This window comes from Neopelma chrysocephalum, unplaced genomic scaffold (assembly GCF_003984885.1).
Source record: "Neopelma chrysocephalum unplaced genomic scaffold, ASM398488v2 Primary Assembly neopelma1_24, whole genome shotgun sequence".
In the NCBI taxonomy this organism is placed as follows: Eukaryota; Metazoa; Chordata; class Aves; order Passeriformes; family Pipridae; genus Neopelma; species Neopelma chrysocephalum.
The window spans coordinates 25545631-25559603 of NW_020897693.1; the positions used below are offsets into that span (position 1 = coordinate 25545631).

At 42.8% G+C, this 13973-nt stretch overlaps 1 protein-coding gene across 1 annotated transcript in view; it reads right to left on the minus strand.

Moving 5' to 3' along the window:
• Positions 1–9501, minus strand: part of SPRED1 (sprouty related EVH1 domain containing 1) — a 64407-nt gene extending 54906 nt beyond the window's left edge. Inside the window, exon 1 of the mRNA XM_027708989.1 lies at positions 8330–9501. Coding sequence (XP_027564790.1) covers positions 8330–8361 — 32 coding nt within the window. The 5' untranslated portion in view covers positions 8362–9501. The remainder of the gene's footprint in view (positions 1–8329) is intronic.
• Positions 9502–13973: the final 4472 nt, after the last annotated feature.

The window sequence follows — 13973 nt, forward strand, 5'->3', positions numbered from 1 at the left end:
TGGCATTTTCATTTCAATGATGCAAGTACTTTGCACTTACATGCTTGAAGTATGAATGACACTATTCCTGCAGGACATGAGTGACACCACAGAAACCCTTATGTTAGGTGCCTCCACAGCAAATAAGCCCATACATGTCAACAGCCAAACCCTAACAAACCCGTCAGAACACTGCTTTACCTTTCAGTATTAGTATTTACAGAATTTTAATGCTCATTAAGATGCAATCTTCAATTGCACAGCATGACCAGAAGGTGCACAGGCACCACATCTGTGTGTGACCAGAAGGTGTAGTCCTCCTCTCTCACACAGGAAGAGAAGCAAATGAGGCAAGCAAGGATCTGAAAGAAAGAAAATGGGTATTTCCTAGTATTGAAGGTTTGAGAGCAGAACCCAGGCTACCAGATTATATTCCTGGATCTGCCTTATTATCAAAATCATCAAAATTCATACACCCTGGCCACATGGATTGTATCTGCACAAAGAATCTCAGCTCTCAAGCCTGAAAATTCTCAAGCATTTAATTTTACAGCTTTGCATTCCCTTGGCATGCTCATTGCATACCACTGGTACCAGCAATCAATTTCTTTTCCATTTTTTTCTTTAAAATCTTGCAAAATTAGAAACAGCAACCCCAAATTTTTTTTGTATCCAGTAGCACAGACATCAGTAGCATCTGAACCACAAGTGGAACTTGTAATGAGATAGATAATTGCCCTCAGAAGAGAGCACAAACATACCTATCCTAAGTCTATCCTACTAGGAAACTTCCAAATTATTCTAAAGTGAGCAAAGACCAGTGATTATCAACAACAACTAGTGCTTAAAAACATACAGCTTTGGTACCTAAGGTCAGCTACTTCTAGAGATTAAAAACCCCCTCAAGATTCCCCATTTTAAATGTATGGGCCTCAACTCGAGCTTCTTTACACCTTTTAAAAATTGTGCTCCTGTTCAAGATTCAACATACATTGGCCTCAATCACAGGCTTCATATTAAAGTGTGCTGGACTGGGATCCAGAGTAGAGTAAGCACATCATGCAGAGAAAGAAATACCCAAGGCTCAAAATACTTTATCCTATCTGAGAGGCTGAAAAGTTTCTAAATCAGAGCAGGTTCTGTACTTGCACCTTTCACTACCCTTACTTAATTCCTTCAAGAGGTTAAAGAGAGAGAAATAACTTCTCCCCTCGAGGTTTGTACCACTTCACCAAAACAGTTCTGCACAAATTCAGAAAGAAAAAAATGCCAGGCAGGAATCCTCACCGACAGCTGTACCTTACCAGTCTGGGGTTATTCAGTCTGACTCAGAAACAATTTTTAATCAACCTGATACTAGTTTTCAGTAATGACTTGCTTCATTAATGAAATTCTTGATGCTCCTTGTTGGTATGCTTGTTTGGCCACAGTATTTGACTTAAAACTGAAATAAATCAGTTTCGTTTTTGCTTTGACAAACTTCAGTTTAGTATCGCAACTAGTCAGCAGGACCCAAAGAAAAAAGGGTAGTTGTCAACAGTTGTCAGATCATCTTGGGGAAGACCTATTTATTTGGTACTGCTTTCCTGAAGTGTCTTAAAAAAAGGAAAAAAAAAAAAAAAGACAACTCTTCCATAGACATTAATGACACCTGCTCTCACAAAACCATTCAAACCAACACCGTCTCACAAAACCATTCAAGCCAAACAATCTGGGTCACAGAATTTCTTCTGGGGTTCTGAATAGACAAGTGTTAAACTCGCTGTAACAGAATTAGACTTCCTTACCTAATTAAAATATCACAAATAGCAGTAGTGAAGACACAACAATTAATACATCTGGAGGGGGGGAGAAGAAGAAACAGATCCTTTACCACCTCATTTTTAAGATGGTTCAGATGTTTCAATTATACACATTTGGGGAATTCTTGCATAGTGCACACATGAAAAATATTTCCTTCTAAATGGAAGCTTGGTATGAGGCAGCAATGCAGAATGGAACACAATAACTGATGAAGCTTCTGTGGCCTATTTTCCCTACTTGAATTGAATTATTTGCTGTCATATGACAGTGAGTTCTTAAAGAAAAAAAATGCTCGTGAGTGATCTCCTCGTATAGATGCATTTATCATCACTATATTGGGACATTATTATTATTATCACCATCTATTTTCCCCACCTTATTTGGGGCGCTGGGAGTTAGCGCCTGCAATGGCATAGCAAGTCAGTTCTTATTTAATCAGAATCACATTTATAAACAAATCTTAATACTCAGAGCATTTAAATGCACATTTTTTTTTGTCCCTCAGCACACCTAAAGATTTGTAGGTTGCTTATTTTTTAAAATTCTTTTCTTGTCATATGTAGGGGAAAATTAAAATAAAGCTATGAATATAAATAAATTAACATATATTTTTTAACAAACATATCACAGATCTCAGTATGAACATTACATAAAAGACAAGTCTGAAAAGATTTGAAAACACATGCACTTAAAATCTCTGCTTATTTCGTACAAGTAAGTGTTGTTCAATGCCACCACAGTCTTATAGATTGATTTCTATTACAATTTTCAAGTAGGAGAAGTACCAGGCTTACCCTAGTACAATATACCATAAAATATGTTACCATATACAACATATTATCACCTCATGAATGAGAAAAAACACAGGGAGTAGTGACAGTCAACAGATTTTAGTAGAGCATAGTCTAAGCATTGGCAAAAAAAAAAAAATCTTCTCTTACAGAGTACAAAACAAGTAAGTGCAACAGAAGTATATATTGCTATTGTCTTAAGACTAGAAATATATGTCAATACAGAAGAGCATCCAGTCCTCTTCCTTCCCTCTAAAACCAACCATTGCTGAAGATTATTTCTGCTGACCAGCAAGACTGGTTAGGGGACACACCTAACAAAGTATTAGAAAGTATAAAAATGTTGCAAATGTCTTTCCATCTTATTGAATTTTAATTTGGAATATTTGTACCACATTAATTGCCAGTAATTAAATAAATACTTAACAACAGAAAGTGCTTTCAGAAAGAGGCATGAATATTTTTCAAGGGAGAGAAGAAGGAACAAATTTTATATTTTTGGGGACCATTTAATTTTTGTTTACAATCAATTCCAGCCATTCAATAACTGTGCAAACTGCGTTAGCTAAAATTTACTTGCTTAAATGTTGTTGCACACTAAAACAGAAAGGAAAAAGACAAAGATTTTTCCTTTCTAAGGCAGCCATAAAGCAACTGGGATCCTGAACAAAATGGCAACTTCCAGATATCTTTCAAATTTTTTTAAGGAAACTGCAAAATGTTCCAACTGAGAAAGAAGATTAAGAGAAAGAAGGCAGACATTTAAACATTTGAACAACAGCATTTAAGACAACATACACAGTATGTCCTATCATAGTTACTTGTTTTGAATCAGGGGAATGAAAACCAGAAAAAGACAAAATTATTTCTTCTGCCTCCTTTTTAAGCTTGTATCAATACTCTGAAAAGTATTTTTTATTTCTGGTGTTTGTTTTAATCCCATCAGGTCATCACCAATACATACAATTTCTCCAGATATACACAAGAATGGGTAAATAACAAACAAAACTGCCAGTGTTTAGCCTAAAAACCACCATACTGCCCTCAGCTTTAATCCTGTGACTTCCAATCTTGTCAAGATATATTCCTTTCAAGAAAGGTCTCTACTTTTAAAAGGCACACTGACATCCTCACTGTCACTCAAGAGCATTGAATTTTAAATGAACGAACAAGGGAAACACTCATCATTCTTTAATTCAAATATTACTGCTGGCTCCAGTTATGCTGCAACATCCCAAAAGCATTTTTCTGCAGTATCACAGTAATCAAAGATTGTTGTTAGAGTGAACCTTTTTAAAAAAACAACAAAAACACACCAAATTGACTCTCAGATTATGTAACATGCAAATTCAGTTTCACCTTCAAAATAGCGTCACGCAACATAAAGCCAAACAGACAGCAAGAAGCAATTCATAAGACTGGAAATGCTTCCCAAGGACTCTATAAGGAAACATTCTCTCAAAAGAAAATACATCAGAATTGCAATGATTTAATACAATCAATTGGATTAGAAGATGCTTTCCTTAAAAAAAACCTACTTCTTTTTACAAATTCCTTTCATTAAGGGATGAAAAATTGAGAAGTCTATATATGCCCCAAACAGTAGAAAGAATACTAGCCTGCTGAAAAGTGTTAAAATCCTCCCAGAACCAATAAACCTGAAGTAATTAGCATTACTTTATGCGATACAATTTCATGTTCATCTTTCAGTGTCTGAGCTTGTAATACAAATTCAACCCAATTCTGAATCACAAATGAAGTACAAACAGTATTTTCATATATACTTAAGGAGAACATAAACAAGTACCTTATTTAAAAATATAGTTCAGCTTTACTTTTCAAATCAACACTTGAAGATGTTTATAGCTTCATAATCTAGAGGCTGTTAAGCACACAGCATTACTATATACTCTAATTTATAATCTCTTTATTAATTTATCTAGGAAAATGAGTATAAGATTACCCATATTTATGTGGAAAAACAATTAGCATATGACAGTCTGAATCTGTAAAAATACACTATGTAAAAGCACCTCTGACTACAATTCAAGAGCACAAGAAAGTGGCCGCCTGCAATACAGAGGAAGGTAAACAAGCCAGTAAAGCAGTGCTCCCACTTTTCAATAGCAACAACTCAGACTCCATCTTAAGCCTGTCATCATTCATCCCTACTGAATGGGGACTACACAACATAATTATTCTGTTGTACCTAACACTGAATTCAGTAGCATTTCTATTCAGCAATAAAATCTGCCACCAAAACAGGAATTTGGTACAGTGCTCACTGACCTCCCTGCTTTGACATTATTATGTTAAGTTGCATGAATAGCAAATCCGTGAGTCCACAAATCTACAAATTCCTTAATTGAAAAACTGATAGTATTTGTGAACACACTGCACTGATGCTGTCCACACCGACTGCAAAACACCACTGAGGGAGAAAAAGACTAAAATTATCTGGAAGTATAGAAACACTTCCATGTAACTAATGTGTCACGTAACACCATCTGACAAATACAATAACATCATTGTAGGAACAATGTAAAAATCACCAATGAAGACTCATCTGTAGCAATGAGAATTTTATAAGGCTGCCTTCCATATGTTCATGATCGAGAAGAAACCTGTAGTCCTTAATGCAGCTTTTTAATTAATCTTTCCCACCACCGCTGAGAATTTAACATCATTAACTGAGGTCAAACTCTAGACACCACAAATATTTATATCTTACTCCATAAAATGAAGTTTTATAAACAAATAATAACGCTCAATTACCAGAATATTTGCTATAGCCACAATGACACAAAATGCATTGCAAAGTACCGGTATTCACTCTTATATGACAAAAGATCTGTTAATGAGCTCAAGCCCATTGATATCATCAATGATACTGATAAAATTAAACACAGTGAATTTTGAATATATGATCAATTTCAATTTGTGGATCTGTCCTGTTTTCACAAATGGTTTATCTGAAGTTTCAATCGAATTTCCCAATCATTTAAAGTGACATGCTTGTACTGTGTGCAAAAGGAACAAGAGAAATAACGACTCTGGCCTCACCAAAAATGCTGTCAAAAAAAGCAGAGCAACTGAGAAACACTTTTTATTTTTCTTCTGAAATTCTAATAACTGAAGTAAAAAAGAATAAAAATCTATTCTTTAAGAAAAATCACTGTTTATAGTGCTTTGTAAGACTATACACATTCAGTTCTATAACTGAATAAACTCAAACCAAATACTGTATGTGAGCTTTCCTTTCTCATATTAAGTAAAGGTTACTAATATTTCAGGTAGTCTCTTAGGCTGCAGTAACAACAGGCCTCCTCCACTCCATAAATGTATAATTAAGGATCACCTCAGTGTAATTTGTTAGGCTAATGAATTAGGTACTCATGAGCAACGAAATCACCATTTTAATACTGGCAACCACAAAACAGTTACATCAAACAAATACATTGTCTGCTTTAGGGATTCTTCATCAGTAAATTTCATTCAATTTTATTATCTTTTTAATATATTTAATATCAAAGTTAAGACACTGACGTCTAAGCAATTTATGCCATAATAAAAACATTTTCTGCATTCTGATATTTCAGAGGTCTCTTTAGCCATGGCATAGATAAAGGAGAAATAATGATTGCCAATCTGCTGTAAAATTTTCAAAGTAGACAAAAATGAACCGCAGTGCTGATTTCTATGAATTTAGTTGTCTTCACTGTCACCTCTATTTTACAATGGGCAACATTTTCAGATGCCTCATTAGGTATGACCAACTCCCTTCTGCACCAGGTTGATATTTTGCATATCTAAGATGGTATTGTTCAATAAAATGTAAATTACTCCAAATGGATTAATATACTGTTTTCAAAACACGTTCATAATAATGAATTTGAATTTCAGTATTCTATTTTTGGGTCAATATTTCTGGAGGGGAAAATATTTCAACATTTTCTGAATATAACTCTTCCTAGCTTAGATGATACAGGGGAGAAGGCACTTCTGAATTAATGGTACTTTATAGGAAAAGGACAAACTTAAACCATAAAAATAAGCCTTCTCGTTCCCCCCACAGCCCCTTCTACAGTGACTTCCCATGCTCGCAGCCATAGGCCCTCTTTCTGTTGCTTTCTCCGATAAACCTGCCGGCCTGGCTGCCTCTCCCTTCCCATGCGGGTCTGATCTGCGAGGCTGCTGAATGCAGACACTGTACTGCACTGTGAATGGACAGCCAGGTATTTTATGAATGGAGCGGATCACGTGCTCCCAGCACCTCCCCGAGCTGATATTTCCCACATAACTGTGTCAACAAGCAGCGAACAGCACATATTAATACAGCAGGTCCTGGAGACCTTCTGCCGCCGGCCGCGGGCCGCAGGCCGGCCCTCGGCGCGGGAGCATCCGCTCCGGGCGCTCCGCAGGACAGGTTCCGCCGCAGGTCAGCGGTGGTGACAGCAATTCTTTTTCTGTATTTTTTTTTTTATGAATGGAGATTGTGGTATGCAAATGAGAGCGATTCACAAAAAAGGAAACATGGCGGCGGCGGCCCCGGCTCCGGCCCCGCGGGCGGCGCGGCGGCTGCCCCGGCCCGGCTCCCCTCGGCCCGCTCAGCGCCGCGGGCGGCAGCGCCCCGAGCCCCGTCCCGCTGGGCCCCGCTCCCCGCGGGGCTCGGCCCGCACTACTCCCCGGGGACCCGAACGCCGCTTCGGGGGAGCGCACGGGAAGGTGTGCAGGCTTTGCCTAGAGGGAGGCAGTGAAATGGGAAATCTTTTTTTCCTGCCGGCGGAGCCCCGTCCGCACCCTGTCTGGCAGCCCGGCTGCTCCCCTGCCCCTCACCGCTACCCCCAGACACAACAGGCGCAGCGCTCCCTCTCCACCGCCATGGCCGCGGCAGTCACCGCATCATTCATAAAATCAGCCCGAGCAAACCCCGACATCGCAAATCGTAACGCTACGGCTCGGAGACCGCAGCAATCAACTCTAAACTTCCCGATCACAAGAAAAGTTTCAAAATACTTCATATTCCTTTTTCAATGCCATAAAGAACTCGGATGTTTTCTGACAAATATTTATCGCCTCCGACCCAAAATGTATTTCAAAGCCAGATTACATTCAAGGGGATACAGCCGCACACACACAGAGTCTCCTCTGGATTGCCTTCAAACCCGTCACAGTAAAAATATTAAGAGATCCTTGAACTGCCCCTTTCCTCTCTATGGAGAAATAAATAAAAAAAAAAAGTCACAAGTGCTCATTAAAAGAAAAAAAAAAGAGCTTTAGGGTAGGTTTAAGCTGTATTTACACTGACTGACTCATCCAATTAAAATTCAGGAGCAGTTTCCTGCAGGATGAAGCTCCCACACACTAGTTTCCATGTGAAATATCTACAAGTAATAGGATATTATCAGAGGTGGTACGTGCTGATACCTCTCTGGGCATACTAAACCCATCCTCCCGCTCCAAGACATCATCGTTACCTGCACCGTTTTCTATCGGGCTTTAACTAAACCAAGCTTTTCTGGCCGCCGGCTCGCAGCCCTTCCAAACTAAGCTCCTTCACAAAGAGGGAGCTTCTGGGCTTCCATGAACGTGAGCAGCAATGAACGTCCATGAACGTCCGCGCAGGGGTAGGACAGGACACGTACGTGCGCGGGCAAAGGCCCCGCGGGGCGCGGAGCCGAAGAGACGCGCCGAGCCCCAGCCCCATCCCCATCCCGATCCCGGGGCGGAGGGGAGGTGGGGGCACGGCCACTTACTCGTTGTTAGAAGTCGCCGTCTCTTCGCTCATTTTCTCCTCACCACGATCCGACAGGCACACGGAGCAGCACCGACGCAGCCAGGGCGCAGCCAGAACTCACCAGAAACTTCACCATTGTTACCCCCCCCGGTCCGCCGCCCCCGGCCAGGGCACGGGCCGTGCGGTGAAGCGAGGAAGAGGAAGGGAAAAGGGGGAGGAGAGCAGTCTTTATCCTGGAAACACGAAATCCTGTTGTCCGGCGGTGCAACGTATTTCCCCTGTCTTAGAAGGTGATGATGGTGGCGGTGAAGGTAGTGGTGCAAACAGCAGCAACAACCACGGATCTTCTGTTCTCGAGCTGCTCCCGGTTAAAGGGGGACAGAGTTGTAGAGACAAGGGATGGCTCCCTGCCGCAAAAAGCTGCACCGCACCGTCCTCCCGCTGCAGCTCATCTCCCGCTGCAGCCGCCTTCGCTGCTGCCCTCCTCCTCCTCCTTCTCCTCCTCCTGCTGCTCGGCCGCCTCCCTCCCTGACCGCCCGCCTCCCGCGCACAGCCGGGGCAGGCGGCGGCACAAATTCCTCCAGACACCGGAGATGCCACAGGCCGGGACAGGCGGGGAAGGAAGGGGGGGGCGGGGGACGGGAAAAGGGGAGTAGAGAGGCTCAGCGGGGCTCTCCCACCCCCTCCAAAGCGACGTCGAGCACTGCGGAGGGAAGACGCGCCGGCCCCAAGGAGAAGGCTGGTGACGGGGGGAGGGAGGCGTTTTAAACCAGCCTGGGGGTGGGAAAGGGGGGGGGACGGCGGAGAACGAGGATGCGTCACGGCTGTTTGTGTGAGGAGAGGCGCGGGGAGGGAGGGGGAGCGGAGCTGCCAGGGCGAGAGAGGAGCCCCTGGCCGCAGGACGAGGGGGAGAAGACGGAGAAAGCCCGCAGGGAGTTCAGCGGCGGCGCTTCCTCCCCAGCAGCAACTCCATTAGCGCCCGCTGCCGCCGCCTGGGCTCCTCGCGGCCGCCCCCGCCTCCTCCTCACAGGAAAACTGGGCGGAAGCGTTGACTTCAGGCTCCTTCCGCCGCCACAGCTTGATCCAAAATAACCACAGGCGAAAGGGAGGCGGGAGAGCGAAGAAAAGAGCAAGGGGAGCAAAGTAATCCCGTTGACCTGCGCCCGCCAGCAGACGGCCCCGCGCCGCCGCCCTCCCCGCGGAGCCCGGCGCTGCCCGGCGCTGCCCGGCGCCCGAGTTTCCTGAAAGTAGTTCCCTCCCCCCGGCTCTGCCTCACGCGCGGCCCGCGGAGCCCCTGCCGCCACACACGCACGCACGGCGCCGCGGAGGGATACGCGGCTGCTCTGCCGCCACTCCTTCCTGGTTGGGGGGCGCGGGGCCGCCGCTGCCGGGCCCCGCCGGCCCCGGCTTGGGGCGAGGGCGCAGCGACAGTGCGGCGGGTGGGCTGGGCACCGTGCGGGGCCGCGCAGAGCCCCCGGGCCGCCGCTGTAGGCCGGGGAGGGCATCCCGGGAAGTGGTGTGAGGGAGTGGGCCGCCGGCGGTGAGGCGCCCGGTCCGTCCGCCTGTAGCGGCGGGGGACTCGGGGGGGTGGGTGCGGCTGACCGCTGCGTTCTCCGCCCGTGGGCTGAGCTCCCACTCTTTTACTACTTTTTTAAGATGAAGTGAACGCAGCGGCTGAGTGCAGGTGTCTCTCGGGAGCGCGAGTCTGGTAAGGCAGGATTCCTTGCCCGGGAGCTGCCAGCGGCCTCTATCCCCGGAGCGCCCGCCCTCAGCCCCCGCGTCCCGCCGGGAGGCTGCGCGGCGGGACTGGCGAACGGGAACAGTGGTCACGATGACCTGGGTCTGCGCTACTTTAAGTGATGCCATGTGAAGCTGTTGCCAATGTATCCCGCCGAAGATGTGGAAAAGCGGGGCCCTTTTTGTAATTATTTCTTTAACTCTGTAAATCTGCGGTTCTAAGTGGGTGACGGCGCGGGAGGGTGCGTGTAAACCCGAGTTGTCCTTTTTCTAAACGCACACCGAAATGGAAGCATTTGTAGTTGATCCAGGTAATGCAGTGAAATCAAGAAGCAGCAGCAACCAAATCCAAATCCCTTTTCAGGAACTTACATGGTAAATGTGCTGCTTGATCTGAGGAAAAAGTGGAGCAGTGCTGCAAACCCCAAGGACTCAAAAATCATGAGTCAGACCATCAAGTAAATTAGGTTATAATAAAAGATTATACTGTGGTTTTGTTTGTCAGTTGGATTTTGATTTCTTCCTGCTTAGTCTTTGTATGTATGCTTGCCAGCTGATATATTTCATTGCCCAAAATTCATGGAGAACCAAAACCAGTAGTGCTACTGTAAGAGACATCACTTTCCCAATGCACATTTGTTATTCCCAGCTTCTTGTGTTCTCGCTTTTTCACAGCTGCTCTCAGAGCCTTCTCTGTCAACTGTAATCTCATTTCGTTGTTTCATGTAACTGGGGGATTTTTTTCCCAGTTGTGGTGGTGCCGTAGGAATGGCAATGAGTGTTCTCTCTTCCTGTTTGAAAAAGATAGGGCAAGATCCCCTGGTAATAATAATGTCTCTGATTCCCACACTGCTGTTAGCTGATTGTTTTTCCCAAGGAAGGGAGAGCCAGGAACATGGGAAATCAAGGGAACCTGGAGTGCCTCACATCATTGAAGGCCAGACTATAAACTTGCAGCATCTGTTTGAATGCACAGAAGCAGGGCAGTATTGCATTTCTGAAGGGTATTTGTTAAGGAAATTGTTCATTTTCACTAAGCATATACAGTTTCAGTCAGGTTTTTATTTTGCAGGGTGTTAGAGCATTTTAAACATCAGTCTATTTTTATCTTACATAGCAGGAAAGAAAAGACACGTTTCATTTCTAGATGGCTTATGTTCGTTGAATATTGCTATGGATTGAAATTCCATGTTTCTATAAAAGGGTTCTACCATAAACATAATGGAACAATTACAGTAAATTGCTATCGTGCTTTCTCTGATAAAGATCCTGTAAATTTATTTCTGATTTTCTTCTGTCTTCAACGTTGAAATATTTAACATTCTGTAAGTTGATGTTTTGATTAAGATTAGTTGATTAATGTGATCCTGTACAAGAATGCTCAAGAATCAGTTCAGTTTGTCAGATGGCGGTATAGCTCTATTCACTGCACCTGAAGAACGAGACACGATGATGACGAAAAGATCATTAATCTAGGTGTGCCTTTTTTATTTTAATTCTTTAAATATATTCAATGTAAAAAATATTTTCATAGTGGCAGTTCAATAAAATGAACTGTTTTGTAATATACCACAAATAACTTCAAATCATTTCAGTCGCCTTAAGGTTTTCATGAGTGTCTTTATTAAGAACAAAATGTGTATTCAGTGGTCAACTAAAAATGTGAACTTGTGACTTTTATTTGTCTGTGTGAAGGAGGTAAGGGGAGAAGGACCCCTTTGCCTATGGTAGCTCTTTGACTTCTGCAAGCAGTCTCACGGTGCAGTATATGAATCAGAGGTCTTGCAAGCAGTTTCTCTCACTTCATCTGAATATCATAAAGATGACAGAAAATCTGCACTGGTCTACGTCTCGATTTTGAAATCCTGTTTGTTTGTTTACCTCCGCCTAGGTTAGAAAGGCTGAAGAACACAATCCTGGAGTACTGGTGTTCTTTTGCTGACCAGCAGTTGGTTTTGAGGCTTTCCAGGTTTGATTTTTTTGAGCAGAATTAAATGATCAGGTGTTTTCAATGCAAGTGTTCATTTCAGAAGTACATGTGAGCCCTGCCTGTGCAAACAAGGCAGAAGTGGATTAGGCATATGTGTCAGAAACCTCATATTCAGAAACCTCAGACAAATGACTACTTTGTGTCCCACACATGTTTTGGGGCCTTGTCTTTCTTTGTACATTCTGTGCCTCTTTTCTTTCTCTTGTTACAAACTGTACAATTTAAATGTCCTGAGTTGAAATCTGGCCTTCCTCTCTATGACCTGGAAAAGTTACCTCTAAAAAGAAAACCTTCTGGTAGTTTTCACTGGAGCTGCTGAAGCATACTCACTTTTTGGTGTAGGTACAGGGGTGACTCCTTAGCTAGAGACAAGATATGCCCAGTATGGAATAAGTAAAATATGGTTAAAAATAATGATTTTTTACATTGCATTTGCTGTTTCCCCATATCCAATGCCTCTTTAGCTGCACTTTACCAAAACTAATTTATATGTCAATGACGTTGCTCTGCTGTAACATTTTGACAACTGGACTTTGAAATGAGACACGGGGAGGCAACAGTTACTGCTGAAGCAAAATGAAGGCCATGTATGTTATTCGGAAGTCATATAACATACAAGAAGTGTATCTAAGTGAAACAGTATGTATTCTGAATTTCTGTATTTTAGTAATTTCCACACATGTATGCATCCCAAAACTCATCGGCTTTTGTCCTTTTGTGACTAGCATTGGAGTTGAAAATGCTCAGTTAACCAGGAGTAATTATGATGAGGCAGCAGTAAGCTCTGTGTTACAAAATATATTTACTTGACGAAGTAGGACTAAAGCATTTCTCATATGCTATAACTGTATGTAGAACCAGTGTACATTTGTCCCAATCTGCTTATTCACCATTCCTTGAAATGGCTTCGTGTGTGTCTATGAATGTCTCTGATGAAAGAAGTGGTCGGGGGTAGACATGGAGTGTAGCAGGACTGAGTCTGTGGCAGAATTTATATATAGTTGTATTATGGAGGTTGGGTTGCATAATTCTGATCAGCATGGCATTCACATCTTAAAATCCATAATAGGATCAGTGGAAGTTAAGTAATGGCAATCCAGATTAGTCAGTCATTGCAGAATTTAAGTGACCAATTCATAGCTCTAACTCCTAAATATGAAAGTTTTGAACTCCGTGTCCACAAAATGCAGCGATGCTTATATTTGTATGCAGATGCTAATGATAAGTTTACAAAAAATGGAGGTCGGATGGATGTTTTGCCATTTTGAGGAAAATTATTAGAGATCATTTGGAAATTTCTTCTATAGTAGCTTTCATTCACAATCCTAGTGTGAGTTAAACACTGGGTGGTCATTACTCACGTCTTAATAAGGCTTTAGCTAGACCGAGCTGATTAAATCTATATTAGTATATCAGCAAAGTCAGATTTTGTTAAGTTACAAGCAGGAATCCTATTATTGCATACAGGATAAAAAAGTTGCTTGTTCTACTTGATGCTACTGCCTCAAAAAATGTATTCCAGCAAGATACAAAACAACGTTAGCATCTAATCTGTATCAATTCCAATGTATTCGAGATGGATCTAACTCATCAGAATGGCAAAGTTTCATAAATTATTCCAGTTACTGATTTGCAGTAACCTGGAACTATCTATACTGGATGGAAAAATGCTAACAATTGCTGCTATGTGTTGGAAAAATGGAGACCTGGGTGGGAGGATGGGGAACACATCTTGTGCGTTTTCAGATGTACAAGCTGTTGTGTCTTTGATGTGGCAGATGTGGCTGATGTGCACAGCAATTGCAGTGGTGATCTGTAGTATCAGTTGTTCAGGGAGTTTATTCTGTACTTTTTGAGCATGGTCAAAGGATGTTTTGGGATAAGCATATGTTTGATTTTGGTGATACCTTATATGCCACAAGGTATGGCCAGCTAG